This window comes from Mobula hypostoma, chromosome 28 (genome assembly GCF_963921235.1).
Source record: "Mobula hypostoma chromosome 28, sMobHyp1.1, whole genome shotgun sequence".
NCBI lineage: Eukaryota > Metazoa > Chordata > Chondrichthyes > Myliobatiformes > Myliobatidae > Mobula > Mobula hypostoma.
The window spans coordinates 25978223-25997924 of NC_086124.1; the positions used below are offsets into that span (position 1 = coordinate 25978223).

General features: G+C 51.7%; 1 protein-coding gene across 2 annotated transcripts; it reads right to left on the bottom strand.

Annotated features, from left to right (window-relative positions):
• Positions 1-258: 258 nt before the first annotated feature.
• Positions 259-9434, bottom strand: hsd17b10 (hydroxysteroid (17-beta) dehydrogenase 10). Of its 2 annotated transcripts, none has more exons than XM_063034730.1 (6): positions 9322-9434; positions 6747-6911; positions 4595-4759; positions 2401-2529; positions 1265-1373; positions 259-720 (listed from the first exon to the last, which is right to left on the bottom strand). In XM_063034730.1, exons 1-6 carry the CDS (start codon positions 9343-9345, stop codon positions 530-532), a joined length of 783 nt encoding a protein of 260 aa, XP_062890800.1. In that variant the 5' UTR covers positions 9346-9434; the 3' UTR covers positions 259-529. The 2 variants fall into 2 exon arrangements, with proteins under 2 accessions (XP_062890800.1, XP_062890801.1); XM_063034731.1 differs by lacking the exon at positions 9322-9434 and adding an exon at positions 9068-9220.
• Positions 9435-19702: the final 10268 nt, after the last annotated feature.

Sequence of the window (19702 nt, forward strand, 5' to 3'; positions counted from 1 at the left end):
CCCCGAGGGAAAAATCCAGAGCAGGAGTCCCTAAGGCAGACCTACATTGAGTTCAATGCTGACTGGCAACTCCTGCGACAATGCTGGTGCCAAACACTATCGGTCTCTAGTGTTCCTTTGGATTCATCAGATGCACTGCGAGGGGGGAAGCGTGCTACATGGACAACAGCTGGCTCTCTGTATCGTACTGCCCTGACTTGCGTATCTAGACAGTTAGGACCCAATATGGTCGACCCTGATCGACAGAGGCCTCATTATGAAATGACAAAGAGGAAGGAATGTGGACATGTACTTTACTTCTTAGTAACAAAATGGATCCTGTATTGTCCCAGATTGCTTTGCCAATAGTGTTCATACACCATTATTCCGATCGAATCTGGCAAACTGCAGATAAACAAGCGGATTTGCTTCCTGGAAGAATGCCAAGTATCCCGATCAGGCAGGCGAACAGAAAGCACCAGGATCGGCGATGAGGGGGTGGTGGTGGGGGCGATGGGAGTTGCCCCCTCCCAGACCGCCGACTCGCTCCCTAAGGCTGCATCCGGATGGCACCGTCCAGGCGGATGACCTCGCCGTTGAGCATGGGGTTCTCCACGATGGCCTGCACCAGGTGGGCGTACTCCTCAGGGTGGCCCAGCCGACTGGGGAAGGGAACCTGGCGGCTCAGGAAGGCAAGCACCTTCTCCGGGAGGCCCTCCAGCAGAGGGGTGGAGAACAGGCCTGCGGGGTAGGGAGAAGACAGGGAGGGGAGGCAGAGGAATGAGGAGGGGCCGAGTGAGAGGTAAGGCAGCCATAGGGAGGGGAGGCAGAGGGATGGAGGGGGTAGGAGAAGGAAGAGGGAGGTGGGTGAAGAGAATGGAGGGGGATAAAGGGGGAGGAAAGGGGCAGTGGCATGATGAAAGGGTGAGGGAAGAAGGGGACAGAGGAAGGGAATGGGAGAAGGAGGGAGGTGAAGTAGGGCAAAAGGGGGAGACAGGAGGGGTCAAGGAGGGAGGTGAGATGGAGGATGGAAGCGGAGCAGAAGGGATGAGTGAAATGGGGCAAAGAAAGGAGGGGATTAAGAGGGTGGGAGAGTTAGGGCAAGAAGAGATCAAACAGTTTACTGACCATAGGCCTTAAGACCCCACCTCCCTCCCCGTCTCCCTTTCCACCTCTCTCCCCCGCTTCACTCTCCATTTCCTGGTCCTCCCCCCTCTCTTTCCGTCTCTTGCTCCCTTATCCACCTTCTCTCCCCGTTTCCCTCTCCACCCACATCGGACCGTACCTGGGGCGATGGTGACCACCCGGATCCCCTGTGAGGCGAGGTCTCGAGCGATGGGGAGTGTCATGGACACGATGCTGCCCTTCGAGGCAGCATAGGCCACCTGGCCCACCTAACAGTGAGGGATAAACACAGCTTGTTAGAGGCCAAATCCACACACGCAGTCTGTGACCCCCTCAGGCCCCCACACCCTCTGTCTCTGTGACCCCCCCCCCCACACCCGGCCCCAATGAAGGGAGATTTCATTGAAACCTATTGAACATTGAAAGGCCTCGATAGAGTGGACACAGAGAGGATGTTTCCTGCAGCGGGGTAAGTCTGGGACCAGAGGACACAGCCTCAGTAAAGAAGGATGTCCCAGAACAGAGATGGGAAGGAATTTCTTTAGCCAGAGGGGGGTGAATCTGTGGAATTCATTGCCACAGTCAGCAGTGGAGGCCGGGTCATTGGGTATATTTAAAGCAGGGCTTGACTATACTATGAGATATAATGTGGAATAGGCCCTTCCAGCCTCCCAACGATCCCCAGCCTAATCACGGGCCAGTTTACAGCGACAGATTAACCTCCCAACCAGTACGTCTTTGGATCGTGGGAGGAAACCCACGCGGTCACGGGGAAAACGTACAAACTCCTTACAGGCTGTGGCGGGAATCGAACCCGTGTCGCCGGTACTGTAAAGCATTGTGGTAGCGAGTAGGCTTTTAGTGAGGGCGTCAAAGGTTACGGGGAGAAGGCAGAGGAGAATGGGATTGAGAGGGATAGTAAATCAGCAGAGCAGACTTGATGGGCTGATTGGCCCAAATCTCCTCCTACGCCCTGTGGTCTGCCGAGGAAGTGGAGGTTTTGGTGAGCTTTCCGAACCATGCATGCCAACGCGGTTGAACCAGTTCGGGTTGTGGGTGATACTTACACCGGGGAAACTCCTGACATGCAGTGGTGCTGCTTGTAAGGGTTAGAGTTCAGCTGGTCAAAGGTCATAGTTGGAGTATTGTTGCCCTTGAGCCCTGGGATGGAGCAAATGGCCGTCCTCCTGTCTCTCTATTGTGGGCGGGGGGTGGGTGGTGTGTCACTGTTAGCCCCAGCGATCACACCCCTGGTCCGAAGGGGAAGGGGTTTAAGGGTGGGTGCGGGCTACCCACCTGCCCGTCGTAAGCAGCCACGCTGGCGGTGTTGACGATCACGCCCCGGCGGCCATCGGCGTCCGGCTCATTCCTGCCCATCTCCGCCGCGGCGAGCCGCAGCACGTTGAAGGTCCCGCAGACGTTCACCTGCCGGGAGACAGAGCCTGCTCAGAGTCAGAGAGCTCCCCCCTAGCACCGTAAAGGACCACACCCCAACAACGCACGAGGCCTGAGTGGGTGGGGTCAAATTGGCCGCATAAAACCGCCCCCCCCCCACCGCCACCAGCGTGTGGGTGTGGTCGAATCGATATCGGGGGTATTGGAATAATGGAGCACTATAACACTGAAAAAGGACCTTCAGCCCATTTACTCCATGCTGAACCTGTACCTAGAACATACCCTCTCCCACCCACGTACCTATCCAAACTTGGCTGAAATATTGCAATCAAACTCGCATTCCCCACTTCTGCTGGCGGCTCCTTCCACTCTGAGTGAAAAAGCTCCCCCTCGTGTTCCTCTCAAACATTTCACCTTTCACCCTTGCCCCATGACCCGTAGTTCCAGTCCCACCCAACCTCAGTGGCAAAAGCCTGCTTGCATTTACTCTATCTATACCCCTCACGGTTTACCTCCATCAAATCTCCCCTCGATCTCCTGCGCTCTAAAGAGCAGAGTCCAAACTTCCTATAATACAGGTCCTCAAAACCAGGGAAATCTTCTCTGCACTGTTTCAATCTTATCTTCAGTGATATCTTCCCTGTAGATGGGTGACAAGATCTGCACGCAATACTCCAAATCAGGCCTCACCAACTTCAACATATCATCCCAACTCCTGGACTCAATATTTTGAAGGCCAATGTGCCAAAACCCTCTAAATGACCCCATCTACCTGTGACACCACTTTCGAGGAATTGTGGACCTGTTTTCCCAGATCGCTGTGTTCTACTGTACGTCTTACTCGGGAAGGGGCCGGGTGCGTCTCGGAGCAGGCATCCACCGATCTCCTCAGTAACGCACCCAGGCTGAACCCACTCTCACTGTGCTATCAAAACAGCCTTCCAGATGCTGTGGCTGGAAATATCTGCGACGATGGGGTCCAAGCCTTCAGGAGTCGAGTGCACAAACACCTATCATCTCTGGCAGGGAAGTCACATGTTTCTTCATGAGCTATCATGAAGGGGACCAGGATGGCACTGCTTGGTTGCTGGTAGGTAGGGTTAATACCTGACCTTCAAGAGCACTTGTGAGTTATGTTCCGGCTGGACTTAGTCCTTAAACTGCTGGAGAACAGAGCAGAAAGAACAAGTGCTGTTTTCTCCTGGTGGGGATTAGCTTTTAGTTCCAAGGACTCCTGCCACGTTTTGTCAACCTTCAATCTCTTTGAATTATGGAGGACAGCATGTGTATAAATCTCTCTCTCCAGCAGTCTTCATCATGATCATTATGACTCCAGTATTTCTACTAATTTTAATTGTACATATGATTTTTTTGTGTTCTATCACTGAGCAGCAGTGAACCATCTGATTGGCCTATCAGAGTTCCCTTTGGGAACGAGCTGACTTGATCAGCATTTCTGATCTGGCTATTGTTCACGATTGCATTTAATTAAAAAAAACCCCAATGACGCCCCCTTACATTGACCATCCTGTGCCCACTCTCCACACCCCCCTTACATTGTCCACCCTGTGCCCACTCCCCCTTACATTGTCCACCCTGTGCCCACTCCCCACCCCCCTTACATTGACCACCCTGTGCCCACTCCCCACCCCTCTTACATTGTCCACCCTGTGCCCACTCCCCACCCCCCTTACATTGTCCACCCTGTGCCCACTCCCCCTTACATTGTCCACCCTGTGCCCACTCCCCACCCCCCTTACATTAACCACCCTGTGCCCACTCCCCCTTACATTGTCCACCCTGTGCCCACTCCCCACCCCCTTACATTGTCCACCCTGTGCCCACTCCCCACCCCCCTTACATTGTCCACCCTGTGCCCACTCCCCCTTACATTGACCACCCTGTGCCCACTCCCCCTTACATTGTCCACCCTGTGCCCACTCCCCACCCCCCTTACATTGTCCACCCTGTGCCCACTCCCCACCCCCCTTACATTGACCACCCTGTGCCCACTCCCCACCCCTCTTACATTGACCACCCTGTGCCCACTCCCCCTGACATTGACCACCCTGTGCCCACTCCCCACCCCTCTTACATTGACCACCCTGTGGAAGTCCTCCAGGCCGTGGGCCAGCTCCTTCTTGAAGTTGTAGGTCTTGACGGCAATCGCGATGCCAGCACAGTTGACGTTGATGTCCAGCTGCCCGAACCGCTCCTTCGCCAGGGCCACGGCGGCCTTGATGTCCGACTCGGAGGTGACCTGTGTGACGGGAAAAGAGGAAGGGCATCACCAGTCCGATCGACCCCACCCCTGGGACCCTATGACCCCGGCGTTACGCTGCAGTTGATCAAGTAAACGGGAGCGCAGGGCTTTAAGGCGGGGGGGGGGTTTAAAAAGGACGGTTTAGGCGCAGCACTGCATAGAGCAGCGACCCGGGTTCGATTCCTGCCACGGCCTCCGAGGAGTTTGTACACGCTGCCCGTGACTGCGTGGGTCTCCTCGCACAGTCCAAAGCTGTTCGGGTTAGTAAGCTGTGGGCTGGCTATGTTGGCGCCAGAATCGCGGTGACACTTGCAAACTGCCCCCCCGCCGGTACAATCGTCAGACTGCGTCACCTCAAATGACACATTTGACTGAATGTTTCGATGGATGTGTGAAAAATAATCTTTATTTCTAAATCATTATGCAGTCAATTGAGATAGAACAAAGTAAAACTATAACAATGCAGAATAAAATGTAAAGAGTTGGCGTGGATAGGGTTTTTCCATTGAGAGTGGGGGAGATTCAAACAAGAGGACATGAGTTGAGAGTTAAGGAGCAAAATTTTAGGGGTAACACGAGGGGGAACTTCTTTACTCAGAGAGTGGTAGCTGTGTGGAACGAGCTTCCAGCAGAAGTGTTTGAGGCAGGTTCGATTTTGTCGTTTAAAGTTAAATTGGACAACTATATGGACAGGAAAGGGATGGAGGGTTATGGGCTGAGTGCAGATCGGTGGGACTAGGATAGGGTAAGAGTCCGGCACGGACTAGAAGGGCCGAGATGGCCTGTTTCCGTGCTGTAATTGTTATATGATTATATGGTTCATTCATTACCCTTTACTGGATTAGAGTGTATAACTTACGAGGATAGGCTGAGCAAGCTAGGGCTTTTCTGCCCGGAATGAAGGATACGAGAGGCCACTCGATAGAAATGTACAAGATGACAAGAGACAGATTGCGTGGCTAGCCAGAGAGACTTTTCCCCCGGCCGGGAACGGCTAACACCAGACGGTGTACTTTTATGGCGACTGGAGGAAAGTTTAGAGGGGTTTGTCAGAAGCACGTTCTTTACACAGAGAGTGGTTGGTGCGTGGTGGAGAACTAAGTATTTAATAAACCCTGTGGTAGGCTTATCAATGGTAGAAAAACGGAGGGCTATGTAGGAGGAAAGGATGAGGTTGATGGTAAAGTAGGGTAGTGTAGTGGTTAGCACAATGTTTTACAGTACCAGCGACCCGGGTTCAAGTCCCGCCGCTGCCTGTAAGGAGCTTGTCCATTCTCCCTGTGGGGTTTCCTCCGGGTGCTCTGGTTTCCTCCCACAGTGCAAAGACGGTACACTAATTGGTCATTGTAAATTGTCCCGTGATTAGGATAGAATTGCAGGGCCGTCTCCGTGCTGTATCGCAATAAATAATCAAGGTCGGCACTATGTTGTGTACTGAAAGGACCGTACTGCACCAGAATGTTCTCTGACTACTAACTCGGCCTTTCGATATTCGTTAGGTTCCAGTGAGATCCCCTCTCATTTTCCTGAACTCCAGCGAGTACGGGCGTCGAACGCTCTGCGACGGTACGGAAAGCTTTCCATGGCAACCACGCAGCCCTGGACTTGTGCGTCTGGCGACACACTCGACCTCGACGGAGTCTGTGACCCCCCCCCCACCTCACCGTCCCCGCGGAGAACGGGATGCCGGGTCTTCAACACCCTGCTGGGATCACACCTGGAACATCGTGTCCACCCCGACCCCGCCCCGCCGTGCGGAGACGGGACCCCGATTTCTGCTTCTCAATGTGAGGCCAGCTCTGCTTTATCAGAGCGGGTCGCTGCCGGGGGAGAGGAGGTGCCGTGCCGCCGGAGGGGTGTTAAGATGGCATTCTGACCGGCAGGTGGGCAGTGGGAATGTAGCGCCACGCTGCGCGAGGGGCGGCGTTGCCCCGCGGAAGGTGCGGAGAGGAGGAGGCAGCACCGAGACCCCAGATTCACTTACGTCGGCGGGAGCGAAGGCACACCTCTCCCCCAGCGCCTTCGCCACCTCGGATCCACGGGACGAGGGCAGGTCCACGATCACGGCGCTCGCTCCCTGGCTCACCAGGCGCTCCGCGGTGGCTCGGCCGAGTCCCGAGGCTCCACCTGTCACCAGGGCCACCATCCCCTAAACGTGGGGTGAGGAGAGGGAGTGGGAGGGCCAGGGGTGGGGGGGGGGGGGGGAGGCAGGAGTGGGCAGAAGTGGGGAGGGTGGAGCAGTAGAGAAAGAGTTGGATGTATGGATGGTGGCGGTGGAGGGGAGGAAATGGAAATGGAGATGGGAAGGGAAAGGGGGAGAGGGGGGGAAGGGAAGGGGGAGGGGGAGGGGGAAGGGAAGGGGGAAGGGAAGGGGGAAGGGAAGGGGGACGGGAAGGGGGAAGGGAAGGGGGAAGGGAAGGGGGAAGGGAAGGGGGAAGGGAAGGGGGAAGGGGAAGGGAAGGGGGAAGGGAAGGGGAAGGGAAGGGGAAGGGAAGGGGAAGGGAAGGGGAAGGGGGAAGGGAAGGGGGAAGGGAAGGGGGAGGGGAAGGGGGAAGGGAAGGGGAAGGGGGAGGGGGAGGGGGAGGGGGAAGGGGAGGGGGAGGGGGAGGGGGAGGGGGAGGGGGAGGGGGAAGGGGAGGGGGAAGGGGAGGGGGAAGGGGAGGGGGAAGGGGAGGGGGAAGGGGAGGGGGAAGGGGAGGGGGAAGGGGAGGGGGAAGGGGGAGGGGGAAGGGGGAAGGGAAGGGGAAGGGGGAAGGGGAGGGGGAAGGGGAGGGGGAAGGGGAGGGGGAAGGGAAGGGGGAAGGGAAGGGGGAAGGGAAGGGGGAAGGGAAGGGGGAAGGGAAGGGGGAAGGGAAGGGGGAAGGGAAGGGGGAAGGGAAGGGGAAGGGAAGGGGAAGGGAAGGGGGAAGGGAAGGGGGAAGGGAAGGGGGAAGGGAAGGGGGGGGAAATGGAGTGAATGGTTTGGGTGGAAGGAGAGGCAGAGAAAAAAAAACAAGAAAATAAACCAACCCCGGCAGCTGACATCACCATCCTGCGTCGCCTCACCCTCTGCACCTCCCTGACCGACCCCGTTCCTTTCCAAATCTCTTGGCACGGACGCAGAGCCGCTGAATTCCGTGTGGAGAGCCCCCCCCCCCAGGGACAGGTCGACTGCAGACCGGCCGGCGGCTTGTCGGGTCTAACACCACACGGTCCGATCCACTCCGTGGCATGGGGGCGGTGTGCTGTGTGTGCCGTCGCCGGGGCGCACGGCTCGGTACGGCGGCCGCGTGTGAAACCGCAGGGAGTTGCGGACACGGCTCAGCTCGTCGCGGAAAGCAGCCTCCCCTCCACAGACTCTGTCTACACTTGTCAATGCCTGCGTCATCAGAGACCCCTAATCACCCCAAACATTCTCTCTTCTCCCCTCTCCCGTTCGGCAGAACATACAAAAGCCCAAACACATGGAGCAGCAGCTGCCCTGTACCATTACTGAACGGTTTCCAGCCACAAGATGGGCTCTTGACCTCACAATCCATATTGCTATGATCATCAACCCTTCTGCCAAACCACACTGCTCATTCCCTGTAATTGTAACACTTTATTCAGCACTCTACTATTGGCTCACCTTGAACTACCTCAAAGCATTGTGTGAAGAATTGATCTGTACGTACAGTACACAAGACAAGCTTTTCACTGATAAACAATTACAAACCAACTAACAAAACAGCACTCTGGGAATCTGGGCCGCCCTTGCGATATGCCAACTCGGGACCGTAGCCGGCCCCTGGGACATGCTGCCTGCAGGCAATAGGCGGCCCTGGAAGGCACAACGGCGGCTCTATTTCATGAGGAACTTGAGGATACTTGGTGTGTCAGCAAAGATACTCGCAAGTTTCTACAGAGAGGATTCTAACTGGCTGCATCACCTTCTGGTATGGGGGTGGAGGCGGCTACCACACTGGGAAGCTGTGGAAAGTTGTGAACTCAGTCAGCTCCATCATGGACACCAGCCTGCCCAGTATCCAGGGCATCTTCAAGGAGCGACGGCTAAGGAAGGCGACCCCACCACATTGTTACCACAGGGAGGAGGTACAGGAGCCTGAAGACACACACTCAACGATTCAGGAACAGCTTCTTCCTCTCCGCCATCTGATTTCTGAATGGACATTGAACCCACGAACACCACCTCACTGCGCTTTAATTTTAATTTTGGACCACTTATATGATTTATAAGTGATGAAATATATATTTACTATAATTATGATTCTTTCTATCATGATGCGAAGACAACAGCTTTCACAGCATGTGCCGGTGATATCTAACCTGACTCCGATCCGAGGTACACCGCTCAGCGGCTGTGGGGGACACCCAGGGGCGAGGTGACCGTCCCAGGACACCGAGACTGACTGGCTGCCAGCGCCCACGTCCTTCGGGGACGAAATCCAGTCGGGTCCTGCCGACGCCTCGCACTCGGTATCAGACCCGCGACCCGCTCCTCGGCGGTTGCTGCCGGACGTGGTCCCCCGGTCTGCCGCCCCGGATCCCCGGCGCCCCGGTCCCCCGGTCGCCCTCCTCACCTTCACCGAGCGGATGGCCGCCATCTTGCCACCTTACACTGCAGGTGGCCGCGCCGACCAATCGCGTCCGGCCGTCCCGCCCTCACCCGCGCCCGGCCAATCCTGTTCAAGGCTCTGCCTCCCGCCCCCTGAAAACTATTCGCCCGTCGCCTCGGCTCCGTATTCAGACCAGCCAATCAGTTTACTTCCAGCTCTAGCCAATCGTAGTATGGTATTCTGCAACTAGCCAATCGGTTCTTCAGTAATATTCCTCCCACCGTTTACGGATTGTGTTGCTGCCCGATGATTGGATGATTAGATATTTGATGATTAGATATTTGATGATTAGGATATTTGATGATTAGACATTTGCATTAACGCGTAGGTATACAGTACAGGTGTACCCCGGATAAAGTGGCCACTGCCTCCGCCCATCACAGCCCCACCATTCATGTACTTGTCCAAACTGCTCTTAAACTTTAAGATGGAGCTCGCACGCACGGCTTATACCGACAGCTCGTTCCACACTCTCACCACCCTCCGTGAAAACATTTCTCCAATGTTTCACTTTTCACCCTTAACCCCTGACCTCTACTTCCAGCCTCACCCAACCTCAACGGTAAAAGTTTGCTTGCATTTACTCTATCTATACCCCTCATAATTTTGTACACCTCTATCAAATCTCCACTCAATCTTCTACGCCCCAGGAATAAAGTCCTAACCTATTCAATCTTTCCTTATAACCCAGGTTCTCCAGTCCCAGCAACATCCTTGTAAATTTTCTCTGTACTCTTTCAAACTTATTTATACCTTTCCTGTAGGCAGTTGACCAAAACTGCACTCAATCCTCTAAGCTTCACCAATGTCTTATACAATATTTTTTTAGATTATGAAGACACGTAGTCCTCTTTTATTTTAAAAGAGGACTACGTGTCTTCATAATCTAAAAAAAGTTGCATAAGACATTGGTGACTCTTCGAAGGGTCTCAGCCTGAAACGTCGACTGTACCTCTTCCTAGAGATGCTGCCTGGCCTGCTGCGTTCACCAGCAACTTTTATGTGTGTTGCATGAAATTCCAGCATCTGCAGATTTCCTTGCGATTATGTCCTGTACTCAATACTTTGACCTATGAAGGCCAAAGTGCCATAATCTTTCTTTACGACCCTAGCTACCTGTGACGCCACTTTCAATGAATTATGGACCTGCAGTGTTCTACCGCACTCCTCAGTGCCCGACCGTTCACTGTGCAGGTCCTACCCTGGTTGGTCCTACGGAAGTGCAAAACCTTGCCCTTGTCTGCATTAAATTCCCTCTGACATTTTCAGCCCATTTTTCCAGCTAGTCCAGACCCCGCTGCAAGCTCTGATAGTGTTCCTCACTGTCCATACACCCTCAATCTTGGTGTCATCTGCAAATTTGCTAATCTAGTTAACTACACTCTCATCCAAATTATTGATATAGATGACAAACAACACTGATCCCTGTGGCACTCCACAGGCCTCCAGTCAGAGAGGCAACCCTCTACTACCGCTCCCTGGCTTCTCCCACAAAGCCAAAGTCTAATCCGGTTTACTACCTCATCCTGAATGCTGAGCAACTGACCTTCCTGGGCAACATCCCAAGCGGGACCTTGTTAAATGCCTCGCTGAAGTCCATGTAGACAACATCCACTGCCTTGCCTTCATCAGCATCTCTGTAATTTCCTCTAAAAGCTCTATAAGATTGGTGTGACACAGCCTGCCATTGTCTAAGCCATGCTGACTATCCTTAATCAGTCCCCGTCTATCCAGCCCCTGAGATAACTTTCCAATTACATTCCCACTACTGCTGAAAGGCTCACCGGCCTATCATCTTTCAACCACCTGGGATGTCCGTCTTTGTGTGTGCTTTTCACTGTATCTCTTTGTTCTACTGTGGATGCCTGCAAGAAAAGGAACCTCGGGGTTGTACATGATGACCAATATGCACTGTGACAATAAATCTACTTTGAACTTTATAGCAATGGGATAAACAACAACTGTCCTTGAGCCTGGTGGTACATGCTTTCATGCTTTTGTGTCTTCTACTGAAGGGGAGAGGCAGAGCAGAAAGAGTCTCTGGTCTTCTGTATTTAAGTCTTGTGCCCTGTCCAGGGTTCACGTTGATTGAAGAGACATGCCCCAGTTACGTATCAAATTTTCCCAGTGCATCACAACTTCACAATGGAAATGGGGAGGAACCCCCATTAGGTGACCCTTCAGAATCACCACTCAGGGTCTATAGGTGAATCTTGGGATACACCACTCTGGGACTGTAGGTGCCCCTTGGGATACACCACTCTGGGACTGTAGGTGACCCTTGGGATACACCACTCTGGGTCTATAGGTGACTCTTGGGATACACCACTCTGGGACTGTAGGTGCCCCTTGGGATACACCACTCTGGGTCTATAGGTGACTCTTGGGATACACCACTCTGGGACTGTAGGTGACCCTTGGGATACACCACTCTTGGTCTATAGGTGACTCTTGGGATACACCACTCTGGGACTGTAGGTGACCCTTGGGATACACCACTCTGGGACTGTAGGTGACCCTTGGGATACACCACTCAGGGTCTATAGCTGACCCTTGGGATACACCACTCAGGGTCTATAGGTACCCCTTGGGATACACCACTCAGGGTCTATCGGTGACCCTTGGGATACACCACTCTGGGACTGTAGGTGCCCCTTGGGATACACCACTCTGGGACTGTAGGTGCCCCTTGGGATACACCACTCAGGGTCTATCGGTGACCCTTGGGATACACCACTCTGGGTCTATCGGTGACCCTTGCGATACACTACTCTGGGACTGTAAGTGCCCCTTGGGATACACCACTCTGGGACTGTAGGTGACCCTTGGGATACACCACTCTGGGTCTATAGGTGACTCTTGGGATACACCACTCTGGGACTGTAGGTGCCCCTTGGGATACACCACTCTGGGTCTATAGGTGACTCTTGGGATACACCACTCTGGGACTGTAGGTGACCCTTGGGATACACCACTCTTGGTCTATAGGTGACTCTTGGGATACACCACTCTGGGACTGTAGGTGACCCTTGGGATACACCACTCTGGGACTGTAGGTGACCCTTGGGATACACCACTCAGGGTCTATAGCTGACCCTTGGGATACACCACTCAGGGTCTATAGGTACCCCTTGGGATACACCACTCAGGGTCTATCGGTGACCCTTGGGATACACCACTCTGGGACTGTAGGTGCCCCTTGGGATACACCACTCTGGGACTGTAGGTGCCCCTTGGGATACACCACTCAGGGTCTATCGGTGACCCTTGGGATACACCACTCTGGGTCTATCGGTGACCCTTGCGATACACTACTCTGGGACTGTAAGTGCCCCTTGGGATACACCACTCTGGGACTGTTGGTGACCCTCGCGATACACCACTCAGGGTCTATAGGTACCCCTTGGGATACACCACTCTGGGACTGTAAGTGCCCCTTGGGATACACCACTCAGGGTCTATAGGTGACCCTTGCGATACACCACTCTGGGACTGTAAGTGCCCCTTGGGATACACCACTCAGGGTCTATAGGTGACTCTTGGGATACACCACTCTGGGACTGTAAGTGCCCCTTGGGATACACCACTCTGGGTCTATAGGTGACCCTTGGGATACACCACTCTGGGACTGTAGCTGACCCTTGCGATACACCACTCTGGGACTGTAAGTGCCCCTTGGGATACACCACCCTGGGACCCCTACTGGGCCGGCAGGGTAGTGAAGTGGGTATCACAATGTTTTATAGCGCCGGCGATCAGGGTTGGCCTCCTGTTGCTGTCCATACGGAATTTGTAAGGTCTCTCGGTAACCGCGCGAGTTTCCTCCGGGTGCTCCAGTTTGTTCCCGGATGTACGGGTTAGGGTTGGTGAGTTGCGGGTGTACTCTGCTTACCACTAGAATCATGGCCATTCCTCCGGGCCCAGCACTGTCACATTTCCCTATATGTTTCAATACTTTGATGCATGTGTGACTAATAAAGGTTATTTTTAATCCTAATCTCTGAAAATTAAACTATAAATTACATAGCTTTATTTGGGCTGAGATGAACAATGAGGCAGTATTCTCAGGTTCAGACGCTGCTCACAAATCAGATGGCAGAGGAGGAAAAGCTGTTCCTAAAACTATGAATGTCTCCTGTACCTCCTCCCTGATGGTAGTCATGAGAAGAGAGCGTGAGTTATCCGACACAGGGGGCAGAATTAGGCCATTTGGCCCATCGAGTCTGCTCTGCTATTTCATCGTGCCTGATCCATGTTCCCTCTCAGCTCCAACGTCCAGCTGCAGCTCCTGACAGACTGCAGGAGCTGCGCACGGACTCACTTTGGAGCATCCGAGATGCCGAGAATGTTGCGGATAGCACATTTAGTGAGTCGGTCACACCGCAGTTCAAGGATCTGAGGAAAGATAGGGAACGGGTGGCCCACAGGAAGATAGCAGGAAGGTGGTACAGGAGTCTCCTGCGGTCGTCTCCCTCCAAAACTGATTTACCGCTTTGGAGTCTGTTGGGGGAGATGGCTCATCGGGTGAAGGCCAGGATCATGGCACTGTGGGTGGCTGTGCTGAGCACGAGGGCAAGAAAAAGAGTGGTGGAGCTGTTGTGGTTGGGGATTCCATGGTAAAGGGACTAGAGAGGAGCTTCTGTGGCTGCAAACAGGACTCCTGTATGGTGTGCTGCCTCCTGGGTGCAAGGGTCAGAGATGTCTCGGAGAGGCTGCAGGGCATTCTGAAAGGGAGGGTAAGCAGCCAGCTGTCGTGGTGCATGTAGGTACTAACGATAGAGGAAGAAAGCAGATGAGGTCCTACTAGCTGAATATAGGGAGCTAGGAGATAAATTAAAGAATAGGACCTCGAGGGTAATCATTTCAGGATTATTACCGGTGCCTCGTGCTAGCCAGAGTTGGAATAGCAGGAGAGCTAGAATGAATATGTGGCTTGAGTGATGGTGCAGGAGGGAGGGTTTCAGATTCCTGGGGCATTGGAACCACTTCTGGGGGAGGTGGGACCAGTACCATCCGGACGGTCTACATCTGGGCAGGGCCGGGATCAATGTCCTAGGGAGATTATTTGCTAGTGCTGTTGGGGAGGCTTTAAACTAATATGGTAGGGGATGGGAACCCACACAGAAAAGAAGAGGGAGGTGATGCAGAGACCAAAGCTAGAGTTAGCGAAGAGAAAAGTAAGAGTAGAGTGCATAAAAGTATAAAGCAAAAATCGCATAGGTCACTAGATTCTAAAAGGACAATGAGTATAAAGGGCACTTTATCTAAATGCCCGTAGTATTAGAAACGAGGTCAGTGAACTTGTGGCACAGATCAGTACCAAGGCATATGATTTAGTGGCCATTACAGAAACCTGGTTGCAAGGTGGAGATGACTGAGAATTAAATATCCAAGGGTATCAGGTAATACGGAAAGCTGACAGGAAGGCAGAGGAGGTAGGGTGGCGCTCTTGATTAGGGATGAGATCAGGGCGATTGTGAGAGACGATATAAGATCTACGGAGCAGAATGGTGAGTCCATCTGGGTAGAGATTAAGAATAGTAAAGGGAAAAAATCACTGGTGGGTGTTGTCTATAGGCCACCTAATAAAAACATTGCAGTGGCAGAGGCGATGAACCAAGAAATAACTGAGGCTTGTAAGAACGGAACGGCAGTTGTCATGGGGGATTTTAACTTGCACATGGATTGGGTGAATCAGGTTGGTGAAGGAAGTCTTGAGGAGGATTTCATAGAATGAATCCGTGATGGCTTTCTTGAGCAGCATGTTAGTGAACCCACAAGGGATCTTAGATCTAGTCCTGTGCAATGAGACAAGTAAGATTAACGATCTTGTAGTCAGGGATCCTCTTGGAAAGAGTGATCATAGTATGATTGAATTTCGCATACAGATGGAGGATGAAATTGTTAGATCTAAAACCAATGTATTATGCTTGAACAAGGGAGACTACAACAGGATGAGGGAGGAGTTGGCTAATGTGGATTGGGAGCACAGACTATTTGGTAGGACAGTTGAGGAACAGTGGAATATTTTCAAAGAGGTTTTTCACAGTGCTGAACAAAAGTATATTCCAAGGACAGTAAGTGTGGGAGAGCCAGCCTTCGATAACTAAGGAAATAAAAGATAGTATCAAATTTAAAGCTCATGTACAACAGCGGACCCCAACGACCGGGCCGCAAAGCATGCGCTACCGGGCCGCGAGGAAGCGATATGATTTGGTGATATGAGTCACTGCACCTTCCCGCATTCCCTGTCACGGCCACTGTTGAGCCATTACGCATGTGAAGTCATTACCCGCGCGTCATCCATGTCATCGCGGGAAGGAGATCAACCCCTTGAGCTTGCAAATGACGGTGGGCTGAAAAGTATGTTTGACATAACATCTCTGCTGGCATTCTGGATCAAAGTCAAGACTAAATATCCTGAGATAGCCACGAAAGCACTGAAAACACTGCTTCCATTTCTAACATATCCCTGCAATGAATGCAACGAAAACTGAATTGCGAAATAGACTGGACATAAGGAACCCCGTTCGAGTATCGCTGTCTCCCATCACCCCTCAACAGGACCGTCTTGTTGCAGGGAAACAAGCCCAGGGCTCCCACTGATTCACCGATATTGGTGTGTTGCAATGATTCTATATGTTCATACCAGGAAAATATGCGCTGTGTTTAATATCCAAATGTTACTCAAAATGTTACGATGCTATTGACTTATATAACCATATAACAATTACAGCACGGAAACAGGCCATCTCTACCCTTCTAGTCCGTGCCGAACGCTACTCTCACCTCGTCCCACCGACCTGCACTCAGCTCATAACCCTCCATTCCTTTCCTGTCCATACACCTGTCCAATTTTTCTTTAAATGATAATATTGAACCTGCCTCTACCACTTCTACTGGAAGTTCATTCAACACTTACTTCAAGCTCCCCTGATAATTGACTTATCGCTATATTCATGCGAGGAAGATATGCGCTGTGTGTTTGATATTAAATTCGTTAGATAAACCCTTTTAGAAACGAAATTGAGTGTATTAGCCACTTATCACATATATTCTGGTTGTGATTAACACCCCCCTCCGAACAGAATTGCCAAAAACGATTTGTAGAAAAAAATCGTAAACGCATGCGCACTGGTGCCCGCGCAAGGTTTCATGGTCATTGTAGTATTTTTCGGGGTAAACCCAGCGTATTTGACTGCTACTCTTGTCCGTTGGCAACCCCACCCCACCCCTCGGGTCGGCCGGTCCGCAAGAATATTGTCCCTATGAAACCGGTCTGCGGTGTGAAAAAGGTTGGGGACCCCTGGTGTACAAAGTTGCAATGAGTAGTGGGAGATTGGAGGATTGGGAAAACTTTAAAAAGCAACAGAGAACAACTAAACAAGAAATAAGGAAAGGGAAGATAGCAAAAGTTTTTATAAATATATAAAGCGGAAGAGACTAGAAGGCACGGACTAGAAGGGCCGAGATGGCCTGTTTCTATGCTGTAATTGTTATATGGTCATATGGTTGAGGGTGGCTAAAGTCAACGTAGACCTCTTGGAAGACGAGAAGGGGAAATTGATATTGGGTGATAGGAAATGGCTGAGGCATTGAACGACTATTTTGTGTCGGTCTTCACGATGGAGGACACGTCTAATATACCGAAGAAGAATGTTATGGACGAAATGGGAGGTGAGGACCTTGATAAAATCACTGTCACTAAAGAGATAGTGATGAGCAAACTAGAGGGCCTGAAGGTAGATAAGTCCCCTGGTCCTGATGGGATGCATCCCAGGGTGCTGAGGTTATAGTAGACATGTTTGTAATCAATTACCAAAATTCTCTAGACTCTGGGCAGATCCCGGCAGATTGGAAGACAGCAAATGTCACGCCACTCTTTAAAAAAGGATGTAGGCAAAAGATGGGTAACTATAGGCCAGTTAGCTTAACGTCTGTAGTCGGGAAAATGCTCGAAGCTGTCATTAAGGAAGAAATAGCGAAACATTTAGAAAGCAGTGGTTTCATTAGACAGACGCAGCATGGATTCAGAAAGGGCAGGTCCTGTTTGACAAACTTACTGGAGTTCTTTGAGGACATAAAGAGTGCAGTGGATAGACGGAAACAGGTAGATGTCGTAGACTTGGATTTCCAGAAGGCGTTTGATAAGGTGCTGCACAAGAGACTTATAAATAAGATGTGGATGCATGGAGTCGGAGGAAGTGTATTGGCATGGATAGTGGATTGGTTAACCAATAGAAGGCAGAGAGTTGGTATCAATGGGTGTTTCTCTGGTTGGCAGTCAGTGGTGAGTGGGGTGCCGGAGGGGCCGGTGCTGGGCCCGCAGCTCTTTACCATTTACATTGATGATTTGGAAGAGGGGATTGAGTGTAGTGTAGCAAATTTTGTTGATGACACTAAACTGAGTGGAAAAGCAAATTGTACAGAGGATGTGGAGAGTGTACAGAGGGATATAGATAGGTTAGGTGAGTGGGCCAAAATCTGGCAGATGGAATACAATGTTGGTAAATGTGAGATCATCCACTTTGGAAGGAATAATAGAAGAGCAGATTATTATTTAGATGGTGAAAAATTGCAGCATGCTGTTGTGCAGAGGGACTTGGGAGTGCTTGTTCATGTATCACAGAAAATTGGCTTGCAGGTACAACAGGTTGTTAAGAAGGCAAACAGAATGTTGGCCTTCATTGCTAGAGGGATTGAATTTAAGAGCAGGGAGGTTATGCAGCAACTATACAGGGTACTGATGAGGCCACACCTGGAGTACTGTGTGCAGTTCTGGTCTCCATACTTGAGGAAGGATATACTGGCTTTGGAGGCAGTGCAGAGGAGGTTCACCAGGTTGGTTCCGGGGATGAAGGGGTTAACCTCTGAGGAGAGATTGAGTCGCCTGGGAGTATACTGTAGAATTCAGAAGAATGAGAGGGGATCTTATAGAAACATACAAAATTTTGAAAGGGATAGATAAGATAGAAGTAGGAAAGCTGTTTCCATTGGTAGGTGAGACTAGAACTTGGGGACATTGCCTCAAGATTCAGGGGAGAAGATTTAGGACGGAGATGAGGAGAAACTGTTTTTCCCAGAGAGTGGTGAATCTGTGGAATTCTCTGCCCAGGGAAACAGTTGAGGTTCTTCACTAAATATATTTAAGATACAGTTAGATAGGTTTTTACACAGTAGAGGAATTAAGGGTTATGGGGAAAAGGCAAGTAGATGGAGCTCAGTTTACGGACAGATTAGCCATGATCTTATTGAATGGCGGGGCAGGCTCGATGGGCCGGATGGCCTACTCCTGCTCCTATTTCCTATGTTCTTATGTTCAGACTCCTGCCTTCCCCCCGTATGTCTTCATGCCCTGACTATCAACCTCTGCTTTAAATATACTCAATGGCCTGGCCTCCACCAGCCGTCTGTGGCAATGAATTCCACAGGTTCATCACCCTCTGACTAAAGAAATTCCTCCTCATCTCCGTTCTAAATAGACATCCCTCGATCCTGAGGCAGTGTCCTCTGGTCATCGTGGGAAACATCCACTCTATCTCGCCCTTTCAACCTTCAATAGATTTCAGTTAGATCTCCCCCCTCATTCATCTGAATTCCAGTGAGTACAGGTCCAGAGCCATCAATCCCAGCATTATTTTTGTGAACCTTGTTTGAACCCTCTCCACAGTTAGCACAATGGAGGGAGTCAACCATAAACACGAGGAAGTCCGCAGATGCTGGGCAGCTGGAGCAACACGTACAAAACGTTGGAGGAACTCAGCAGGTCAGGCAGAATTGATGGAAATGAATAAACTGTTGTTGTTCCGAGCTGAGACCCTTCTTCAGGACTGAGAAGGAAGGGGGAAGATGCCAGAATAAAAAGGGTCGGGGGGGGCATGGGTGGCTAGCTGAAAGGTGATAGGTGAAACTAGGCGGGTGGGAAAGGTCAAGGACCGGAGAAGAAAGAATCTGATAAGAGAGGAGAGTGGAACACAGGAGAAAGGGAAGGAGGAGGGGACCCAAGGGGGAGTAATAGGCAGATGAGAGGAGAGAAAAGGCCAGAGTGGGGAATGGAGGGTGGAGGGGGGGTGAAATTTGTTTACCAGAAAGAGAAATCAATATTCGTCCCATCAGGTTGAAGGCTACCCAGAGGGAATACAAGGTGTTGTTGCCACAAGAGGAGGCCATGGACCAACACATTGGGACGGGAATGAGAATCGGTATTGAACCGTTTGGCCACCGGGAATTCCTGCTTGTGGCAGATGGAGTGGAGGTGCTCGATAAAGCAGCCCTCTGGTCTACGACGGGTCTCACAAATGTAGAGGAGGCCGCATCAAGAGCACCGGACACAATAGACGGCCCC